At 47.7% G+C, this 23,904-nt stretch overlaps 1 protein-coding gene across 5 annotated transcripts in view; it reads right to left on the bottom strand.

The window, feature by feature from the left end:
• Nucleotides 1–15,473, bottom strand: part of FLVCR2 (FLVCR choline and putative heme transporter 2) — a 40,623-nt gene extending 25,150 nt beyond the window's left edge. For 2 of the 5 annotated variants that reach the window (XR_012586765.1, XM_074585300.1), the window contains exons 1-2: nucleotides 14,874–15,460; nucleotides 408–549 (exon numbers count right to left, since the gene is read on the bottom strand). Coding sequence is in view for 2 of the 5 variants with exons in the window: in XM_074585300.1 (XP_074441401.1) it covers nucleotides 408–549; nucleotides 14,874–15,383 (652 nt within the window). In the remaining 3 variants the exon portion in view is untranslated. The other 3 variants (XR_012586766.1, XR_012586767.1, XM_074585299.1) reach the window with 3 other exon arrangements.
• Nucleotides 15,474–23,904: the final 8,431 nt, after the last annotated feature.

The raw sequence follows: 23,904 nt of genomic DNA, 5'->3' as shown, positions 1-23,904 counted from the left end.
GACATATAACCTGCCTCTTTCTCCCCACCCTTAAGAGGCAGTCAGGTCTGAGACATAACCCAAGGCCCAGCACCCTGTCTGCAGGCAAGATGACTGTGAACCTTGGAAGATTTCTGTTGACTTTTAAAGGACTTACTCATGCCAGGGTTTTATTACGCAGGCAATCAAAGGACGAAATGAACAGTTTGGCAGGCTCACTCACAACCTCTTGCCCTCCCTTCCAGATGTGCTGTTCACCAACGGCTTGAAGCAGCAAGATACGGTATTGCATGACCCTGTGAGCTGCATGCTAGGACACATCCCCAGATGACCTCCCCAGCCCATTTCCTAGCACACAGGCCCCCCCCACACACAGGCTGATCTTCTCAGTCCTACCTGGTTTCGTGTGCATGCTCCCATCTCCTTACCTATGACAACCAGGATGAACAGGGCTGTTGCCACGCCTGCAGTCATGAAGAACATGATGCTGATGTGGTAGGCCAGCTTCTCCACATCCTCCACATTGGGAACCAGAACTGGAGGGACCAAAAAGCCCACAGCGATCCCGAGCTGAGCAGGAGAGAGAGGGGACATACAGAGGTGTGACATGGAACCACAACACTACCACCACCCCACAGCTCAGCCCCTTGATGCCCAGTAAGGGCTCAGCTGAGCCTAATCCAATTTCACAACCAAGGTGAAAATCTTCTTTACCATCCAACCAAGAGATAAAAGCCAGCTACCCATTGCAATTAGGCCGTAAGAGAGGTCCCCCCCCAATGCACTTACAACTGTCAGGATATTCAAGGCAAGGTTCTACAACAAAATCAAACAGAATCAATACCTGCCTCCATTGAAATGGAGGTCTTGCTTCCCCTGTCCTCCCCCATGCCTGTGAGTTCCTGTCCACACACACCCCTCCTTATCTTGCACCTACTCTGGTGCTGGCCTAATCACCTGGTAATCCAGTTTTGCTCATTAAAACTGTCAGAAAACAAGACAATCAAAACCCACCACAATTCTTTGCTGGTCCAATGAGTTGAACCAAGTTATTTTCCAGCCAGACAAGCACAAGGGTAGAGGCAGAAACCTCCCACTCCTAATCTGGCTCAGACACTTTATGATGGTGTTTCCTAATGAGCCGCCTCCCAAGACAAGGCTCACCCTATGACCACAAGGAGAACCTGAAAAACATAAAGGTTGAGAGTGAAGGAGGTGCTACGGTACATATCCTAAACACTGAGGTTGTGTGATGGGCTTGGCAACTGCTGCTGGATAAAATGCTTGGCTCCAAAGGGCTGCAAGAAGAAACCTCTGCAGCTCTGGCCTATACTGTGCCAAGAGTCCCACACGTCCAGCTGAGGAGGTCCTGCAGTAGCAACACACTTTAGCTGTGGAATTAAAAGCCATAATGTCCTCACTATTTCTCCAGGACAGCGACAAGGAGCTGCAGCAGCACAGGCTTTGCCACAGTGATAAGTGGGACTGACAGTGGCACAGACCTTCAGTGCCGCCCTCAAATGGGAGGGAGAAGAAACAGCCGCATTGGTGCTTAGGAGTACACTTTTCATGAAGTGGGTGCCAAAATGCACTCAGCACATTTGTGAGTATTCTAAATGCAAGAGGAGTCTACTTTTTTCCCCTGCTTTGTGTTTCACTGTTTGTGGCTGTGTTTCAATCACAGTTTGGTTCCCAAGCACTGTTTATTTACCTGTTCCCCCAGCCCTTCCCAGAACTTGCAGCCCACTCAGACATCAGAAAGAGCCATGCTCAAGCTCAGCCCTTGGTTGCTCTCAAGGCTCTGCACACTCACCCCTGTTTAGGGCAAAAGCAATTTTTTTGTTTAGCAATGCCCTCATTTTTGCTATTTCCCGATTTAAGCCTACGTTTGCTGCTGTGGACAGTGACAAGGCACACACAAGAGCCTCCAACAGATGGAAGGACTGAGAAGGCACCCAAGAAAGAGACATGCCAGTTGCCACTCTCATCTTTGCTTGAAACAAGGTATTTCCAATGTCTTTTGCAGGCTGTACCATTTGCCTGGACATAGGAAAGCGCTAACAGTACCACAACAGTGCTGAGACAATACAGACTAGCAGCATTAAAAAAAAAATCCCACCCACCATTATTCATGCTACCCCAATACAGCCTCTATAGAGCCACTGCCCTCATCACACTAAGAGAGGAGGTAGGAGCATGCAGAACATGGAAATGAGGATACAGTCAAATTAAGCCCACTGCATTTACCATTTCCTTATAGGAAACATTAGATCAATAGCAATCAATTAGCACCACGATGACCCCTTGTCCCAGGATAATGGGCTGGAGAGGATACTGCTTATGCCTCACCGATGACTGAACAGCAGCAAGACCACACCACTAGCCAACTGCTGTCATACAGAAGGATTCTGCAGTGCTTGATGTCTTCATAGTCCCTGGGAAGGGTCTATCACTCTATAGGTTCAGAAAGCAAAGACTAAGAAAGGGGAAGACTATGCTGCCCATAAAGCACATCCAAGCATGTCAGCATACAGAACAGAACGACCCAGGAGCCCTGTAATCCAGGCACAAGCTCAGACACGTTGCCTGGGCTGCCTTCTAGCAAAAACTCCTTGTGCTTTCTGCATGCTTCCTCTGTCATCTCTCTTTTGGAACACACTCACTGACCAGGATCAAGATCACAGAATAAAATTACATTTCAGGTGCCGTATCTGGTAGTTGGGATAAAAATCAGCTTGTGACATCCAGACCCAGAAAACTCTCCACAAACTCCCTCCTCTTCCATCTAGCTAGTGGATTTTTGAGACAAGAAGAATGCTTATGTTTCAAACAGAGCTATCTGCTAGACTCCCGACACCCTATTTAGCTTACAAACAAGTACCTTTCAACCATGTCTGGCCAAACTTCTCCTGCATCAAACAGCACCCTTCACTGGGACCTCGAATAGCCTGGGTCAGGCAGGATCAGCAACAGGCGTCTGTGCTGAGTTCATTGCTGGTGCTGGGACATCGCAGGCAGCCAGTGGGAAGAGTCACCAAAAGATTACAGATGTGCCTCACTGGTTCAGGGCACTGTCGGGAACAAGAACATTTGGGTGTCTGTTAAATGCACTGAAGATAGACACAAGTTGTGCTGTCCCAGACAGCAAGTCAAGGACTGAAAGAGCTTAAGAGGAAACTTAAGAGACCATTAGGAAGGTTAAACCTTCCTAGCACCCACACATCACAGGCAGCTTCTCACGCAGGACTAAACTTGCCAGAGCTCTGCTTTGTTCAGACATGGCCTACCCCCAGCATCTCGTCACAGTCAGCCAGGTCCGCGCTCCTCCTCTGCACTGCCGGCCGGCACCAGAGACTCACTGACTGCCGGCGAGCACAATGATCAGCTGCCTTAGAGGCTTCAAGCTCTGATCTTCATTAAGTTGCACGCCTCTCCCTTCTCTGCACAAGGGAAACAAGCCTGCAGCTGCACAGAAAAGGCAACGGCAATGAACAGATGCTCACAGAGATCGCTCCCAGAGGGCAGAAACCCACTTGTCTCTGCTGCACGTTTATTTTGCCCTGCTTGTGGCCAAAGTGCAGGCCTGTGGCTCCAGAGTGCCCGCTCAGCCCAGGACACAGCCACACTGGGCTTCACTCCTATCTCCCTAGCATTCCCAAAGGTTCAAGCTTTGAGGAAAAGACTCTCAACTTTTCTTCTTTCCATTCAAGGGAAGAGTCCTAGCAGCTCTTACGTATCAGGTCTCACATGTGCCCCTACACCCTTTACTAAATAAGGTCTATAAACACCTTCCTGGAAATTGCTCCTTTGCCTTATCACCGCTTCATTCTTGGAAGAACTGGGATGGATTCCTATGGTAGGTGTTTCTTGTCTTCCTGCTCTCTGCAATCACATGCTGGTCCCATGAGCTGCCGAGCTGCAGCAAAACAAGAGCGGAAAGGAGAAGAGATCCATGCTTTATTATGGCCTCCAACTTAAGTTTCTCCAGGACTACAGCCAAGATTCACTCTTTCCAGATCTCCGTCTAGCTCCTCCTTCCTGAAAAAGGATCTGATGTATCTAGCAGAGAAGGTCTTGAAAATCTGTTTTGCAAATTGTTCAGAAATCCTTTACTGAGAAGTCCTACGGTCATTGCTTACCCAACAGAACACAGACTTAATCAGCTTTCTCGGATACTGCTATTGACTTTTCAGAAGACCTGAACAATTTTTCTAACCATAAATGGTTCCAAAACCTCTCTTTTCACCTCCCAAGATAGGCACCACTTCTATCCAGTAGGAGTTTATTAAGCCTTTGCGAAGAACTAGGTGGTAGAAGGGAAAAAAAATCCCAGCAATAGGAGCTATACTTCATATTTCAGAGCAACTGATGATGTTAATCCTGTGAAAATGAGGATTGACTTCACTAAAACTGAAGATTTCCTGGAGGATACTCACAAACCCTGGATTATTCATACCATTTTTAGCAACAAATACAAGCTCTCAGCAACACGATGAGTATTTTACTTTACCTTTCACAAAGAGATTTTTAGTCTGGTTCTCAGCAGGCCAGTGCCCACATCACCGTCAGCCCAACAGACAACACTGTAACCAGATAGCCAGAAAATTTAAAGATGCCTTAGCAAGGGAAAAATAACTTTTCTCTCTTCTCCGCACCTCTCATGTCAGGGCTGGGAAAAAAGCCATGGAAAAACAAGGTTGGTTCTGCAACAGTCTGTGATGCCCTCCTTACAGAGGCCATCAGTCATTAGGGTTCACAGTGCAGTCCCCTCGCACCAGCATACAAATTACCATCTCCAACCTTTGTACAGGCAGAATGCTCTCCAAGACCTATATAGATAGGCTCTAGTTCCCAAAATTCAGCACATCATTCAGCATCCCCACACCCAAAACACACAACACTGTCCTGATATCCAAGAATCTCTCCTCAGGAACCAGGCATTTTATTTTAAGAAGTCTTTGGGGTAGTTTTTAAACAGAATACCAGGGAAGTCAACAACTACAGCACAGTGCACTGTTTAAATTACATTCTTTAAAGGCTAATAAAGGATAGAAGGAATGTATTTCCTACCTGAATTTTGTCGAGGACCAGTCCCAACAACATCATCACATTCAACATTCAAGCATATACAAGAACAGGCAACAAAACCAAGAGCAAGTGGCTAATAAGATGGTATAAAACTATCCAAAGTCTTGAAATGGAAAATGGAATGTCTAATTTAAGTTTAGCTGTTCGTATACTAAGAGTCTGCAGAAGGAAGATAATCAGTGTGGTATCAGCATAAAAATTGTAAATGAATGATCGATGGAGGAGTGGGTCTCCACCTTAAAGAAAACTGAGAGTCAGCAACAGGAATACAGAAGCCCTATAAAATTCCATAAGTAAGCACAAATATTGACAGAGGAGACCACCAAACCCAGAAGGTCAATTAAAGTGTTAAAAGATAGAAAGAGACAGATGCTGCAAAGGCAGAAAAAAATACAACAGTGAGAAATTTCGACAATGCCCTTGCAGGCTAAATAAGTGTCATGACAGGGATAATGCAGAGACTGCATTTTTGGATTCCATAAATACGCTTTTCCAAGGAAAACCTATAAGAGGCAGCACAATTTGTGATTTAGACCTAGAGCAGCACAGTGTGACCACGATCAATATTACAGAACAGCTCTGCCCTGCACTCAAATGCAGCTTCCTTGCAGCAGTGACCAAAAAAAAAGAAAAAAAAAAAAAAAACAACCCACCCTCCAAAGCACTATGGCAATATTTAACTCACAAGAGGGAGCTGCCTAAAAGGGAAGACGCTTGTTAAAAGGAAATTAAAAAGAAAAGCCAAAGAAATAAAAATGTTTGCAAGTGGCATTTAGACTGTAAAGACACTGCATTAGAGGCTTGGTGTCAGCCTAGAGAATACTAGCAAAAGACTTCAGAACAGAATAAAGGAACCACAGTTAAGTAAAAAGTAAAAAAATTAAAAAAACCCACACAATGCCCCACCAAAAAAAAAAAAACCCAGCCACCACCCAACTCAAAACCTGGACATTACTCTTTCAAGCAAATTAAAAAAAGACAGCAAGCTGGACCTAGCTAAAGTAAAACCATAATTAGGCCACAAAAGGCTGGGGAACAACTTTACAAACTAAGTCAAAACTCTTCAAACACAGCAAAATCAGGAAGCCTGCCAGAAAGTCTGTAGGGCCAGAAGATTATCACTGTGGAAGGAGAACATTCAAGAAAGAGGGAGAAGTAAATGAAGTCTTGCACCAGCATTCATGGCATGGTATTTATGGGAGGTTTCCACATCAACAGAACCTCTTCACATGGCAAAAATCTGAAGCATTATCAGTGGAAGATCATAATCAATTTATTTCAACTAATTTCTTCCACAAGGCATCAGGAACAGATGGCATTCATCCAGTCAAAGAACAAGTCAACAGAAAACCCACACTACTCGCACACAAACACACCAAACTGCTAACTCCGCTTTGTTACCAAATGCTCAAATCAGGAATGGAGGAAAAGAAAAGCGATATAAATTTTTAAGAGGCCCAGCACAGGCAGGAGTCCCCAGAAACCCCAGGGCCAGCTGCCCGCCAGTTTGGCCAAATGGGCAAAACCTATAGCAATCACAATATTGACGTTTACACATTGATAAACACCAATACAACAGGCTTTTCTTACACTATGATTTCAACACAATCTCAGCAAGTTCCCAAGCCAAGACTTCGGAGAGTTAGGAGGATACACTCCATTTTTACCGTCTTTCCCTTAGCACTTGTCACTGACTGGCCTGGGGCTGCCTGGCAAATTTGGACTGACCTAGGCCAGATGCTCCTCTGTTCTGATGCATTGTACCTTTCCAAAGAAAAGGCTTGGGGGGGGAATAAAAATAAAAACAAGGACTTCACCTGCTCTCAGCGAAGAGAGCTCATTTTGTTTGTCGACATACCATTGGAGTTACTTTACCTTTCCACTCCCAAAAGAGTTACTTTTAACAGGGCCCACAGTCATTTGGCCCTGGGAATGAATCTTTCACACACACACCACCGCCACCCCAGATCAGCTTGGAGAACAGAAATAGGATAATCTAGCTATCCGCTGTAGACCTCTCTTTAAGGAATGTTTGTGAAACTCTATCAGATAAATTCAATGCTTTAAAGCATGAATAAAACCAACACTTCACCTATGCCAAAGGTGAAGCCCTTGTGGAAGCCCTACTCTGAGCCACCCACACAGTACCGCTGTCAGAAGCCTTCTGAGGGTCACACCAACCCGATTCCCTCCAGGGCCACCCCTCCATTTCTAATGGACCCTCCTCCACTGCCTCCAAAAGCAGGGGAGCAGGAAAGAGTGGTGTAACTGCTGGGGAGATGCAGTACCAGTCCTGAACCGTTTGCTTACAATGCACAGCACTACCTCTAATCCTCAACATACACACCAACCAAGGAAGGCGGAGATGAGGAATGCTCTAGAAAACCAGAGAGACTACCATGCTTTGGAAGAAAATTACTGATATTTCAATTGTTTTAACAAGTCAGTCCTGCTGTACACACTGACTTATTATCTGACAGATATATTTAAGCCTGTAGAACTTCCCATTTTCAAGATGTTCTTCTCCAGACACAATAGTAGAAATGGGTTTGGGGGTTTGTTTGGGGTTTTTTTTTTTTAATTATACTTGATTCTAATTCAAATGGCTTCAGATACCGAGTGCTCAGAAACAAATCTTTTGACATTCCCCAAATGAACGATGAGAACTGACCTGCCAATATTATTATCGGGGAAGCCAAGGTTCTTGGTGAAAAGTCAACAAAGCAAGGCTGCACACTACAGCTGCTGTTCTTCTAGAAACCTCCATCTCAGATAACCACCACAACAGGTTGTCTCTCCAGAAATCTTACAGACAAGACACACAAGCCAAGTACAGCAGCATCCATGCTGTTCAGTAATAGATGAGACTAGATCAGGATTCCACATAGCCCACACTACCTGCCCTGTAGCGTAAACCAGTGCAAAGATGCAGAATGTAACTGGTAGTGGCAGAAGGGCACACCTGACAGGTGGGAGGAGGGGGAAGTTGCACAGTTTGCTGGATCTGAACAATGTGCCTCTTGTTGCAGTAGGAAAGCACTTACGAAGGGGAACAGAAGGCCTCTCCTTCTCGCTACGTTGCTGTTACGTGTATGAGAGAGGGGAACTTTGAACCATGCTCAGTACATACAAGACCGATGCCAGATGCCCCTCTGACAGTTCTGCCACCATAATTAACCTGGATCTCCATTGACCCAGGGAACACCTTTGAGGAGGTACCTATTCCATAGCCCTGGGCAACACAGCCTCTTCCTCTACTCTTGTCTGCATGTCAAAGCTCTGCCCTGCAGTGCTCCCTCCTTTTCTAACTACAGGTGCCTCCCACGCTATACCCATGACATTTCACAGGAGCAGCTAAACTTGCTGACCTACAATTCACATATCGCAATCTGCAGAGAGCAGACAGCCACCCCCTCCTCATGCCCTGTGACTCCTACTGCGCATCCACTTCCCAATCTTTTGCTACCGACACAGGTCCCAGCTGCCTTTCCATACAAGGGGCTACAGCAGAATTGAACATACCCAACTGAAGAGCTGTGTAAAGCAGAAACTGCCAGTTCCTACCCAGTATACTTTTGTGTGGGTTGCTGTCCAGAATATGGTTCTTCCATACCACTGACCACAAAACCAAAAGAGCCTGTTGAAATCCGGATAGTCAAGAAATCGACATGCGTAAATGTTTGCAAACCACAGGTCAGTCACCTTTCTTTCTTTAAGAAGCAGGAAAGACCCAAGTTGTGAAAGGAAAAATTGTAATCCAGGCCTCGTGACAAGATAAGATAGGACTTAGGCTCTTTTTTACTCTCCCACTGACGTAGCAGATAATGTTTTGTTTGTTTGTTTGTTTGTTTGTTTTTTTCAAATGGCACTTACACAACTAAAGGTCTTCCGGAAGCAAAGCAAACTCCCTTCCTCATCAAACTTCTGCTTCTGTGGCATCATCTCATGCTGTTTAATATGATGCAATGCCGTATGATGAAGACTACTTCTCTGTGCAAGTCACTCAGGGCCTCTCAGTCTTGAATGCACCTTCCCCCAGTTTAATGGGAAAGAAACACAATGCAGCAAAACAGCAGCAGCAGACAAGAGAGTGTAAAGCAGAAGAGAGGTTTCATCTCTGACAGCTACCTCAGCTGCTGCTGGAATCCTCAGTCAAGATATAATACTTTGGTCAAGGACCTAACATAGCCAGCCCCGGGGAATCCTGCAGGGCAAGTGCTGAGGGTGCCATAGGGCAGCCGCTCCCAGCAAAAACACTGCATTCATTTAAACTTTTATGCAACTTCCACAGAACATAACCCAAAAGCCAACTGCTTCTGTGAGGGAGAAGGGGGAGCTGCCTTTGGTGTATGGCTGAGAAGGGAGCATCAGTTGAAATGGGTAGAAAAAAGTTAATTTCAGGCTCCAGTGTCTGTTTATAGAAACTTAGGCATTCCTGGGAAAGCCACGTTGCTATTTGGTCAGCACGCCCTCCCACACTGAGCCACATCCAGGATCTCGGAGAGCTGACCACATAGCACTCCTTGTGATCCAAGTGCTCTGATCCACCCTGCCCTTCTTTACAAGGAGAAAAAGGAGCCAGGGTCTGAGAATTTCAACCATTAACTGGCGCCACTACCAGCTCCTCTTGGTTCCTTGCTAAAATCTTCTCTATTCTAATAGCTAAAACCCTGGGAGATACAGGGCCAAGCTACAGAGGGATGCGAGTCAGACTACCACCTGCCCCTATTTCTAACAGGGATCAAATCTCATCTGAAGAGATGGGGAGCCTCCAGAAGGGACAGAACAGCCAAAGAGATCTAGAAGTCCACTCGAAGACAGGAATTCCACAGGACCTGAAGGGTGAAAGGTACAGGACAGAGTTAGCAGTGAGGTATCAAACAGCAGCACATGCTCAGCACAAATAGCACTGCAGGCTCACCAGCACCAAAGCCATTCAGATGTTGCAGACTCAATTATTCGGCAACACCCACCCATTGACCTCATGCAGACTGTTTCCCCAGGTTCAGAACAAGAGAAAAAGATCCACCAGGAGAGCAAGAGAGCATTTCCCTGAATGTCATTCACAGCTTATCATTCAGTTTGTCCACTTCAAAAGCCATCACTCAGCAGTCTGCAGATAGCACCTAAAAGCTCTGCCTCAGGCCGTTTCTGTTTCCGAAGCCCAAAATCTCTGAAGTCACATGCCAGCTGCATCAGAACAAGGACAGACCCCACCTGAAGATCAGTAAGGTGCTGCATCATTTTTCCCCAGAGGCAGAGATTGATATGAAGCTAAACTCTTCTTTCCTCCCAAACCATGTCAACACCTTTTATCAACCCCTGCTAAAAAATGAAGAGGCAAAATTACAGCAGAAAGATCGCCTAAGACGCCCGCATCCTTACTCCCAAGCAGCTGCTTGTTTCTCTTTGTCAGAATGACAGAAGCCAGGAACAAGGTCTATTTCAAACAAACAAACAAAAAAATAACAATACCTGTGGCAAAACAATACAAAGTCACAAACATAAATGTTCTTTCATTGCCCCTGTGGAACACAGCTGTACACTTCCCTGTCTGCTGCCCACGTTCCTCGCCCTTCAGGTGACAACAGGGAGACACAGCAGTAAGAGATACACCTAAAACCAACATGCCTGAAGAAGCGTGGCCCATGCACAGCAGTCCAGCATGTGCTATGGCAGCTGAAGCAGAGAGCTGGGCCTGGACACCAAAAATCTGAAAAAGACACGAGAATTGAACTCATTACCTAAAGATCCCCACCGCTGTGTTAGTTTTGTCATGCCACAGTACCGTGTTTCTTCATCCCCAAAAGACGGGGGAGCAAGTATGTTAAAGGAAGGGGCAAGGCCTGCTGCTCCAGCAAGCACATGCTCCTGCAGGTGCTAGTATCTCAGGAGAGCAACTCCTCCCGCTGCAGTCCTGTCACCAGAGAGAATGAGGGGACAGTCTCCCTCTGACACAGAAGACAGAAGCCCGTTTGCTGCAACCTGTCAGGTCCGAACCATGGCCCCAGACAGGGAACTGGCTGATGGATCAATAACACCACAACGGAAGCAGCATGGACTTACGCAGACCACTCTCTCCCACCCACCTCTTGTGCATGGAACTTCACGTAGATGTCCAGCACCAAGATGTCCAGCACCTCCATGAATAGCACTGCTGACGACCTAGCAGGCATGCTACTTCTGACGGCTGTACTCCAGAAGCGTGTTAGAGAAATTCCTCCCAATATTCAAACACATCTGTGAACTTTCCAAAACACTTCTGCTTCCTTCCAGAACTTCAGCCTGAGGAAATGTCCCCACATAGATTTTTCCCTAGTCTTTCAAGCAATGAGATGGTACTAATATTTTAATGACACTAATATTTTAATGCCGAAGTATCCAACATGCAAGTAAACCCCATTCTACACCTCCCCATACATGCACTTGCAGGGACAAGGAGCAAAAAAAATGGAAAAACCCATGCATCTCCCTGTTAAAATGGGGAAAAGTAAAATGTCATGAAAACCAGCAGTGGGTAAACAAGGGAATGCGAGTGCCTCCTCCACAGGTGTCCACATTCTTCTTTTCTAGAAGCTGTCCAGCATTGATTCAAGAGTGCTCAATCTAACCCTTCTTTGCACTTCAGATACCACAACCAACACATGGCCAGAAACAAGTGAGAAGAACCTGACACTCTACTTAGGTGGGGTTTTTTTGGGTTTGTTTTTGTTTTTGTTTTTGTTTTTTTTTTAAAAGGTGTTTAATACCCAGTTTGACTGATTCAATGATTTACTGCTCAGGGCTAACTTTGAACCTGAAGGTTAGAATCATAGAATCATAGAATTGTTGCGGTTGGAAGGGACCTTTAAGATCATCGAGTCCAACCTTTAGCCTACCCTGACAAAAGCCACTTCTAAACCATGTCCCTAAGTACCACATCTACCCTTTTTTTAAACACGTCCAGGGATGGTGAATCCACCACCTCCCTGGGCAGCCTATTCCAATGTTTAATAACCCTTTCAGTGAAAAAATGTTTCCTAATATCTAATCTAAACCTCCCCTGACATAACTTGAACCCGTTTCCCCTTGTCCTATCACTTGTCACCAGGGAGAAGAGGTCAGCCCCCATCTCTCTACAACCTCCTTTCAGGTAGTTGTAGAGGGTGATAAGGTCTCCCCTCAGCCTCCTCTTCTCCAGGCTAAACAACCCCAGCTCCCTCAGTCGTTCTTCATAAGGTTTGTCCTTCAGACCCCTCACCAGCTTTGTAGCCCTTCTCTGGACACGCTCCAACACCTCAATGTCCTTCTTGTAGCGAGGGGCCCAAAACTGAATGCAGTACTCGAGGTGGGGCCTCACCAGTGCCGAGTACAGGGGGATGATCACTTCCCTAGTCCGGCTCACCACACTGTTCCTGATACAGGCTAGGATGCTGTTGGCCTTCTTGGACACCTGGGCACACTGCTGGTTACCATCACCCAGCAAGCAGCAGTGGTGTGTCCTGAGCAGACATCACCCTGGCAGACCTAGAGGAACCAGCAGGCAAGGGTCTCCTCAGGACAGCACTGCTCAAGTGCTGCCTAAGGTCAAGAGGGTAGGAGCAGAAAGAAGGCAGGTGTATCAAACAAAGCAGCGGTGGCACTGCCCCAATCCTCCATGTAGCTGACTGCAATCGCTGTCAGAGAGGGACATCGGTGCTTGGCACGTGATAATAATAATCACGATTATAACTCGTGACAGAGTTTTCCACCTTGAGGATCTGTAACTAAGCGACATGGCAAGGAAAGGAAAACCATACAGTTGTAGAGGAATGAGCGTAAGGACTAATTTGCCATACTGCAATTACAAACCCACTGTATTATACCCTTTGCTAACGCTCCCTAAAACACAGTCTTTAACTACAGAGTCAGGAAAAAAGGATGCCTCTATTTCTTACCCCTGCCCCACGTCACCGCTAACAAAATAGCTACTTTCCATTCACTGTGATTATGCATCTCAGGACCCACAACTAAGAGAATGAAATTAAGGGAATGAGTAGGCCCTGCCTGTGGAGCACACCCTGTCTTTAGTTGTTGACATTTCTGATTTCTCCAGTTCTCTAAAAGGGAAGCCTGGGCTTACAAAGAAAGGCCTATGTACTGAACTGAGGTCTCATTGACATGTCAGTTCAAGCCTCAGAGCAGTGTCGAACACCAAAAGCATAGCCAAAATTTGCTTTTCGCAACTGTTAGACTAACCTGCTCCTTTTAGGACGATGAGGATACCATACACGTATATAGCACAGGCTGAAACCCTCATTGTTTGGATTTCTTATGCACACTGTTGAGTAACTCCACCTGAATAATTAAAAAAAAAAGTCTGACAGCAAAATGTTCTGTTACTTATTTACCCCTAAAGTAGCAGAGTGTTCGTGCCAAGTTAAATGCCTTCCACTCTAAAGATTCATTTAAAACACATAAAAAAGCAGCCCACTAGCTTGGCTGATAAGAGGAAAGCTAAGATTCACAAAGAGAAAGATAAGTATGTTTTCTCTTTCCAAACGATGTAAGCCAGAATGTCCTTAATTCCCTAGCACTCTTCCACAAACACCATCTCCAAGCATTCACCTTTTCTTGCCTCAGCAGTATTTAAATAATTACAGAAACCCAGGAATGTGGGGAAAGGAGACCTCAAACCCACTGCACACAAAGTTATCTGTGAGGAAAACTGTGCTTAAGAAACTATCTATCTGAACTGCAAACCACTCAAGTCCGAATAGCACCCACAGGCTGAACTAAAGACAGCCCAGGGCAGGGCGCAGTCATGTGTCGGGCAGTATATTGGGTCTCAAAGTAGAGGGGCAGAGGTCCAGCCTAACAGCTAATGCCAGGTTCTACTTCCCTCTTCTTCACATCGGCTTTGCAGAGCCAGACTCACTTCGCTCACGCCACATTGCATCAGTATTGGTCTATCTATCTGCTTCACGCAACAAGGATGAGTGGGTGTTCCAGTGCAAGGGTCAAGAAGCTATTTCCCTCATCCTTTCAAAGCTGTGGAAAAATTTGTCTCCTCTGAGCACTAGCTGGGCTACAAGTAAAGGCCGTCACAGCTTGAGCAAGTGCGGGTCGCTGGCCTCCCTGACCCGCCTTGATACGAGAGTGCTTGGGGACCTTACCTCGCCCTAGAACGATGGAAGGTTTGCTTCTTTTCAAAGCAACTGCCTGTGGAAACTCTGTACCTACTTTTAAGGGGTATGAAAGTGCTGAAGTCCTTTTCCTCCAGGGCCCTGTGACAAGTACTCTTTCCAGCAGACAGTTAATCGCCTTTGTCCCATCACGTTGTCAGCAGGAGGATATTGCAGTGTCAAGTCCAGATGCAACTGCAGATCTGAGGTTTGCAGGACACTGTGCCTAAAGCGCGTTTCTCAGCACCACAACACCACCTCCAGCCCATCCACGGGGCTACTGAATCATCCCCCTGGACTAGAGGTTCGCAGACAGAGTAGGAGGGCACTGGAGAAGACCCTGAGTCCAAACACGGCGCAAAGCCAGAATCATACCCAACCCCCAGGCTGCCCCCAGCTTTGTAGACTTAGGTCCCACCTGCTTCTGCCACCACCATCAGCTCACAGCTTGATCCCAGCTGTGTCCCTCCAGGTACCAGCTGCATTTCCCTGCGGGATTTTCGTGTAAGCGCCTCTTATCTTTGCTCCTGCCCTCCAGGCCCCGTGCATCTCTTCCCCCTCCCTAGTTTGCTGCTCTCCTCCCTTAGCGCTCCCAGTTTATGGCCAGGCTGGCGAAGGCTTGCCCAGTGTGCCCGGCCAGCCGGGGAACAGCCGCCCCGTTACCTGGTTCCCGAAGACAGCAATGGAGCAGGCAGTGGAGACCTCGTGGGAGCCGAACCAGACAGAGGCGATGTGCGAGGGCATGCCCAGGATGAAGACCTGGGCCACGGAGCAGATGACCTGCCCCAGGACGGTGACGGGGAAGAGATGCGGCTTCAGGCTGCCCAGCTTCACCCAAGCGCCCAGGGCGTTGAGGGCCGAGCCGGCCAGGGCGATGAGGCGCAGGCCCCTCTTGTCCAGCAGCCAGGCGACGGGGAAGAGCAGGGGGATGTAGGTGAGCATGTAGCTCATGGACAGCCAGTCGATAGCGAAGGCGCTCACGCCGTAGAAGCGCAGGAAGACATTGTTGATGCTGCTGTACTGGATCCACTGGAAGGCGTTGCACAGGGAGTAGCTGCTGAAGAGCAGCACCACGACCCAGCGACGCCGGGACAAACGCACGTCGGCGGTGCCGGCAGCGGCCTCCCCCGCCGCCGCCAGCCCCGCCACCCCGCCGGGCTCCTGCTGCACCATGCCGGCAGCACAGGCCACCCGCCTCGCCTCGGCTGGGCTCGGCTCCCCGCCGGTACCCACCTGGCCGGGAAACCCCGCCCGGCCGCCCCCGCCGAGCTCACTGGCTGCCGCCGTGCGGGGAGGCCCGGCCCGGCCCGGCCCCCCCCCACCCCGCCCTCCGCCCCGCCCCGCCCCGCCGCGGGGGCGGGCAGGGCGTCTGGCTGCCCCGGGGCGGGGAGCAGTGGGAGGGGGGCGGGGGTGACACAACCAGCGGGGCACCGGCGGAGCGGTAGGCCTGGCGGGGGCCCTGCGGCGACGGAGGGGCCGCCCCGCCCCCCCCCCTCCGCCCCGTCCCCTGCCCGGGGCCGCCGCCGCCGCCCCGCCGCTCGCAGGCCCCGCCGAGCGGCCGCCCCGCGGTGAATCAGGCCCGGTGCGGGAGAGACCTGCGGGACACGGAGTGACCCAGCGCTGTGCCCTTGGGGGGGCTGTGTGTCCGTGGGCAGTGGCCGACCCAGCCAGAGATGAACAGGGGTTGGGGGTTTCATTAGGCTTGGCGTCCGATGTGTGGTTTGGGTTTTGGTTTTTTTCATGACATGGCGCACTACAAAGTGAAAACATCCAATGGAGTCAAAATTAAAACATCTCCATGATGCGACTGAAGCAAAAGAGCCAAAAGTGGTGTTTGTTTTTCATCCTCCTGGGGAACTCGCAGTTAATGAGTCAGCGTTATTTAGCAACGTGCCACTCTTGACAGATTCCTGCCTGGAGATGGCTTGTGATCTACAGTTCATTTAATTAACGTCGTGTTATCTGAACTGTACAAACATTACTCAGCGCGAGCTTCAGAATGTGGACTTGGTTGCGTGCTGGTGTTGCTCAGCTCTCTTCCAGCTTTAAACACACAGCTCAAAGTTCACTTGGAAAAGTGGGACCAGTGACCTGTCTTTAGGATGTTGTATTCCCGAAACAAAGACTTGGGTCAGAGAATGAAGAAGTGAAGTTCCTCTGGCTTGTATTTACTTTGTGGAATGCTGTCAGAGGTTACTGACACTGTCTTCTGACTGCTGCCGGGAGCAAATGCTCTCGCTTTGGTGAGACTCACGAAATGACGCTCAGCTTTGGTGCCTTTGTGTTTGTATTTCCCATGCAAGCAAAAAAAAAAAAAAAAAAAAAAAAACCAAACCCTAGAACCCTAGGCAAATGTCACCTTAAGTGGTTCTTGCTCCTCACAGAGCTCGCTTCTTGAGTTTCCTACTCCCAGCAGAGTGTCCAGGAGCACAGCTGGAGACGGGTGAAGCCGGTGCAGCCTTCCCTATGCGCTCTGCTGAAATCACCGCAGGGCAGAGCTGCAAACCTCCCTGCTCTCCCCGGCATCAGCCCACAGCTTTGCCAGCGAACCTCTGGCCTCACCTGGGATGCTCCTTACGATGGTACAACTTAACCATAATGTAGTCCTTTTACATAATAAACGAGAAAGGCAAATTCAGAAGCAAGAGCCAGAAAAGAGGGTCCTCCTCACCATTTGTTATTTGGTTAGGCACCCAAAGTTACTCTAAACTCCGTACTGAGACAACAGAAAGGACAGAAGAATTTGTTCTAAGCAATTTGTGATTTAAATGTATCAGGAATGCAATGAGTGAATAGCACTGCAGAGCGCAGAGGTGAAATGAAGCAGGAAGTCATGGTCCAACAGCTCCTTAGTCTGAGGACTAAGGATATAATACTATATAGGATATATATATATAAAAGGATATAACAGAGGATATTACAGTAGAGTATACAGAAAATTAACTTTTAGGATCACCAGATTTGAAAAAGTCTTTACAAAATTCTCCACAATATTATCAAAATCAAAGTTACCCAGAGGTAATCACTGTCATTTACTGAAGAGCAATCGAAACGCTAAGATCAAGAGAAAAAAAAAGGCAAATTTTTAGCATGGCAAACTGGGCTTGCTAGAGGAGCGTCATTAATAATCCCGAAAGCAGAGCGAGGAGCAAAATTTCCAGATAGTAAAACGTTATTTAAGTTACTCAAGACTAATTTAAATATGTCACCTACATGTTGTATTTAGGTCTGTATGACTTTAGAACTGTAGCTTTAGCTATCTGTAGCTGAAAGTGTTATCACAGCCCCTGGCATCTTTAATTTGTAAACTCAGAGAGATGCAGGGTAACCCAGTTAGGTACTGTATGTCAGTCTGCTGCAGTCAAAGGTCTCTGGGCAGCAGAGAGGAAGATACCAGTGACTAACAGGGACTGAACGTGGGTTTCAGGCTTAGGTCACAGAAAAAGAAAAAGCAGAAAGAGTATAAAGGAAAAAATAAAGAGTTGAGGAAAGCCTGTCATACATTTGTAAAACACTGAAAACAGTTACATTTCTCTACATGTGACTAAAGATTGAGCACACACACAGAAAAATATTTAGATATATGGGAGAGGAATAAGAAACACATGCTGGGTCCTTTGCCTCCTGCCAGCCCTACTCCAAACTGGAGTCAGAAACAGTCAGTTGTCTTGAGTTGTGTTTTAGTCCCACCTTCAGCTCCTAAATTTCTCTCAAAACCCCTCAGTTTTACCCATCACCAACAAAAAGTCCGTAGCAAGCCAGAGCCTGCCAAGCAAGGAGCAGTTTGTTAGCACTCAACCAGTGTCTTAATCCAATCGGAAAAGTCCAACAGTAAATCAAGAATGACTAAAACACAGACCCTGCTGAAAATAACAGCTGAAAGCAGATGGATGAAAGCATTGCCCAGCCTCTGATGATTGCAGCCTGTCAAGCGAACACGAGCCAGTCAGGGAAGCAACCTTGGCTCCCCCAAAGCCGATTTAGTCAAGTATTTTTCATACCTATAGGCCCACGCTTCCCAGAACTCCTCTCCTCAGATTTCAGGGCTGTTTTGTTTTGTTTCTGGCTCTGTGAACTATCCAATCACCCCTTTATATTGTTTGCCAATTTCTGGACCAAAATAAAACTCCTGTGCTTTGCATTTCTTCCTCTCTCCATTGCCGCATCTGTTTCTACTCAGATGAGCCTCTTTCCCTCCTTGAAGCAACACAGCAGCTGCTTTTGGATTTCCCTCATCAGAGCATCTTTATATAAAAATTTCTTAGCCATGAAAAATTATTTATATTTCAGGACAACCCCTTGAAGTAGATTTTAAAGCTTGAATGAAATCTCCTTTACATAGAGATTGACACAAGCGCTAAAAAGGTTACAGGATCCTGCAGCCATAAGTATCTGTGAAGGTTGGAAGGCACTAAACCAGAGGCAGAAGCAGGGCCCAAATTAAATGTAACGGTACAGGCCGTCAGGTAGAGCCTAACATCTCTGGCTTCCCCACTGATCTCAAGAAATCCAACTTCTGACATATCTTGGCATATATCTTGGCATATACTCTGTCTTTAAGACCTATGAGAACATGCATTTCCTTTATGTTCTGTAAGGACTGAAGAACATGTCTTGGAACAAGCTTGGTTTTCTTAAAGCCCACCCAAAAAACACAGAAACCCTAGGGATGATGCTGGCAATGACAGCTCAGCTTTATGATTTCTAGTGAATGGCAACAGGCCTCAATGTCAAGCAAGGCCCTAACAAACGGGTGGTGAAAATTGGCGTGGAAGGTGTGCAGAAGGCACATTAGAAAATTATTGTGAAAAGAAGAATTCCTTGATGGCCTTTTCTCTCCTACACTGGATCAGAGATCCAAGGAATAGGTGGGACAAAAGATGAAGGTTGCCAGGGAAAAGCAGGTACTCAGGGATCTACTGCACCTTGCAGCCATTCAGTTCCTGCAGAGACTTCAGAGGATGCTTAGGCTCCCTTTAAATGGGAAGTATCTAAGCCCATGGGATCACAGGATGTCCCTTGCTCCTGAACTCACAGCATTGTGATTTGTGCCTCTAAATCTCATCCTTGCACTTAGAAGACCTAGCTAATGCAGCTCTTAGGTGGCTCTATCACATTTTCACTGACAAGATTAAGGTCCAGAAAAGTTGTCAGAAGTCTATCCCACACAACCTTTCACCACAGACATTGCGGAGAAGATTACAAGATCTTTGTTGGTGGAGGGAAGATGTTTTCTATTGGGTTCAACATGCAAACTGCTTTAGTGGAGGTCTTCAGAAGGCAGATAGTCATATCATTAGACCAAGACTCGAATAACTGGCAGAACCACTCACTTCTTCTGGGTCACAGCTGGATGCAATGCACAGCTGGAGACAGACCGTGCAGGGCAAGGGCTGCCGTTGGACAAAGGCAGCGTTGTTCCCCTATAGCGCAGGGAAGGCTGCGAGCCCTCTGCTGGCACCTGCTGCTTTCTACACCGCAGGGGCCACCAGAAAGCAGGACCCAGCGTACAGCTTATAAATGCAGTGGGTTAGTTTATTACTGTAGGTTAGGTACACAATTATTTTGATACCTTAAACCCTTATGAATCTTTCCTATTGCAGTTCCTGTGTAAAGATCTGGGGACACATCCAGTGGTGGACAGCTATGTTTATAACAGTGCCGCATGCAGGCTCTGCAGCACTCAAAACTTTGCAAAAATTACCTTCCTCTACACAAAACGTGAAGGCTTAGTTGCACAATCTAAAATCTCATCCAGAGAATACTGCAGACGTCAGAACCACCAAAGCTGTGCAGGGGATAACTTTGAGCACCAAACCCATCCTCTTCAAAGTTTAAGGCCTTTCAAAAGCATAACTTAAGGAAGGAAAATGGCGTTTTGCTCCCCTTCAGCATGCCTCATCTGTAGTTCTCAAACTTCACTGGGGATGCATCACCTACATCTATTTTACAGGGGAAGCGGGGGCACAAAGAGTTAAGGTGCCAGGGGCAGGGCTGGTGTTCCCCACCACCAGTCTGACACCTTCCAACCTTGGCTGCAAGGGCTTGCCCAACAGCAGCTAGAACTACCGCCTCTTTACAGATCAAATATCCCTGTCCAAAGCCTGGCTTTAACGTAGCAATGGCTTTAATTTAATTTAACCTGTCCAGTTCAGGTGTGATGTTTGTATGGATGAATCATATAGGTCTGAACTTCAAAGAGCACATGGGAGGGCATGGCTGAAGTGCTAATATTCTCAGCTGCCTTCTTGCAGCGTAAGGGCGTAAAGGAGCGCACAGCATGGAAGAGCACTTGCACCCGTGGTACCTCAGATGTGCCGGTTGTTGGTTAGTGCACAACCCTCGAGGCTCAGGGCGGTTACGCTACCTCTGCATGGCCTTCTGCAAACAGACACCAACTTGCTCTGCCCCACTCTCTGGTCTGGCCGGATGACAACCAGCTCTAATCCAAAAGCTGTGTAACTGTGGTTAGCCTGCTGCGCTGCTCGAGCATCTGAAGCCCAGGTTTCGACCTTTGCTTGTGAAAAGCTGTGGGGATACAGATAGTTGTGAAGGGAGCCGTGCTCTGTCTGCTCTGTCACTAGAGCAAGCCCACCTCAGTCCTCTGCTGTGCACCAGGCACGCACGTAGGACATGAACATCTCCTCACTCAGCTCAAAATAAAAGAAGTGAAAAAAAGGCAGCTAGACTCAAAACTCAGCAACAGTCTAGATTTACATCCCCAGTCCAGATCAGGGTCACAGATTAACCCCAAATACCAAAAGCTCAAAGTATATAAGCCCTTCTTACTCAGCATCCTCCAGCCTCCATCTCAGTGAGTCATACCAGTTCATGCCAATGACACAAAAAAGGTTTTCATCTCCTAATGCTTGCAGCTGGCATTAATTAATAATTAAAGAGTGCTGGAAATGTGCATGGCTCACTGCTGAACTTGGGCATATTCCTCTTCTTCCTCCCACTGGCACTGCAGCAAAAAGGACAAACCCGGGACAAGTCCTGGGGCCCAGGGCACCACACCATCGTTGCTGTGAGGGGAGAGAAGTTGATAGCGTCTTAGGAAGGAGTAGAGAACTGGTGCAGGAGTTGGGAGGAACGTGGGCTCTCTCTGTGCGGATGTCTCTGAAGCAGTAGGGCTCTCAGCAGCTGGTGTCTGCAACCTCAGCTGCAAGAAAAATTACAGTCTTATGTAGTAACCTTAATGCACTCGTCGTAACCCTGCCCTGGCAAGAAATGAATATACATCCCCTAGTGTTTAGTTGGCTAGATTTTTGATTAACCTAAAAAACTTTATGTATATACACATTGCCGCCTCACTGCTCAGATCCCCTGCAGATCATTAATCAATAAGGTGGCAACACAGCAGAAGAAGGACCCAGACGAAGCGAGCACAGTGCTGTTTGCCAGGAGAAAGTCTTGCCATTCCATGCCACGCTTTGCTTTTTCTCTTCTTGCCAGCTTTTAATTCATAAAAATTCTTTGTCTCTTAGCAGTGATTCCTGATCTTTGATCGCTGTGTGCCGAAATATTAGCATCCAGACAGCATTCTTGTATGACAAGCGCTGCTTTGGACACTATGATCATTGTAAGAGGCAGAGAGAGCGTCTCTTTTGTGGGCTGCTGCTTCAGTTCAGTATGCAGGAGATTATCCTCTTGCTGCTGCAGGCTGGCAGCCCTAACAGAAGTGACTTCAGAGATGGGATTTGCAAAACAAAGCGCATAAATCATTTGGAGCCACAGCAAAGTGGGCAACAGAGCTGCTTTTTCTGTCCGTGGCCAAACTGAAGATATGCCTCTATTTCTCTTCTGACTCCATGCATACCGTGCTTGGGTATTACCTCTTCCACTGTTCCTCAAGAGAGAAAATTCACATGTGAGTCCATTTAAAGGGAGGGCATCACAGTGACGACAGCTGGGATCATAACAGCCCCATGCCGTAGGATGAATGCAGGTTCCCCTGGAGCGGCTGGCTCTGTGTCTGCCCACCTTGGCACCCGGCACACTGGGAGCCTGCAGCTGAGCTGAGGAGGATGAAGCAGGAAGGGAATACCAGGCGTAAAAGATTGCCCTGGGCTTCCCATCTGGCGAGATATGTTAAGCTTAAGTCAGCAGCAAATGTCATATCTTTATTTATCTTACCATAGAAGCAACCCTGAAATGCTGATACTGAGTGTTTGTAAAGTGCTGAGCCTGTGCTTTTAGGGAGAAAATTACTGCATCCTCCATGTTTTGTGACTTGCTGTCCTTCTGCACAGAGCTGCCAGGATGCCTTGCTCCATAGGAGGTACTGAGATTCAGTGAAGGCCATAAAGGAAAATGTAACTCTCGTGTCCCCCAGTTCCCATCTCCATTCTCTGATTGTATCAACAGATGTTTGCCACACACCTCTGTTTTGTCTGCAGGGAAAACAGCAGCCAGCAAGTAAATGTGGAGGCTTGAAAAGCACCCACGGCAGCTGCCTCCCAGTGCCACCTTCCACCTGCCCGCAACTGCTATGCACCCCCAAACCACTGGGCTTTGGGCTGCCTTTGCCCAATTATGCATCCACAGCAGATCCCCCAGGACAAGGCTGCTGGGCAGAAATCCATCCCAATTGCCTTTACAAAAGCTTTCCTGAGTATCAACATACTGAAATCTATGGTTCTCATCTCAGGTCTTGGTGAAGGTGATTGTATAGTTCATCAGGGCTGTAGTCAGGTCTATGCTTGTTTAAGCGAGTAGCTCGTACCCCTCCACCTGGGATGTTTCCCAGGGCTCAGTCCCCACATCCAGCGCAGCACTGCCTGCACACTGCTCTGCAAGCCCCACGGGAGCCGGGGAAGGTGAGCGATGCCAAGCCAAGCTCCCCGCACCCTTGCACAACAATGGAAACATGCTGGGACCACAAAGCAGAACTGGCCCCTGGCCCAAGCTATGAGATCCTTGGCCAAGGGAAACCACAGCCCCACGTTTCTTCTTGGACCTGAACATCAGGCAGACTTACTCAACCCTTGCCTTCACACGTGTTAACCTTGAGCCTCCCAGGTCTTTCCCTAGTCTCTGGCAATAGCCAGCCTAACCTTGGAGCCAGCTCTTGCCGTAGGGGAGCGTGAAGAGGAGGTCGCCAAGAAGTGCAGGGGAGCGTGAAGAGGGTGTCACCCAGAAGCGCGGTTGCAGGCTGGGAGAGCTCAGCCTTTGCCCAGCAGAGGCCAGCACAAACCAGCAGTATTTCAGCAGGCTGTGCTTGCAGGGAAGAGTTGTCTCTCTACCTGGCCTTGCCTGGCTCAAAAAGAGTCCTTCAGCCTCCTGTGAGCCCTCATCTCTTTGCTGCATAGAGGGAGCTTTTCAGTGAGGGACTATGTAGTGCAACAGAAAGGCACTGCCATCCTACCCAGCCTTCAGCCAATTTCTCCACTTGTGTGCCCAGAAGTACCCCTTCCCTTGGAGCAGCAAGCAGCACGGTGCTCCTGGGAGTTGGGCAAGGCCAGCTAATACTCACACAACGCTTTAGATATGCCAGATGCCGTGGAAATGAAATTCAAAAGGAATTGCACTTCGAGTAGGAGCAGACAATCGAAAGCAATCAGGGATGATTGCCCTGGCCACCACCCTGCCCTTTGCTCCTCATTTAAACTCATTAACAATTCATTTGCTGACAACAGTGAGAGCCACACCAGAGGACAGGCACTTGGCTACTTAGAAATCAAAACTAGTTACG

This window comes from Larus michahellis, chromosome 4, assembly GCF_964199755.1.
Source record: "Larus michahellis chromosome 4, bLarMic1.1, whole genome shotgun sequence".
In the NCBI taxonomy this organism is placed as follows: Eukaryota; Metazoa; Chordata; class Aves; order Charadriiformes; family Laridae; genus Larus; species Larus michahellis.
The sequence above is the reverse complement of the archived record's forward strand: the minus strand, read 5'-3'. Positions and strand labels throughout refer to the sequence as shown.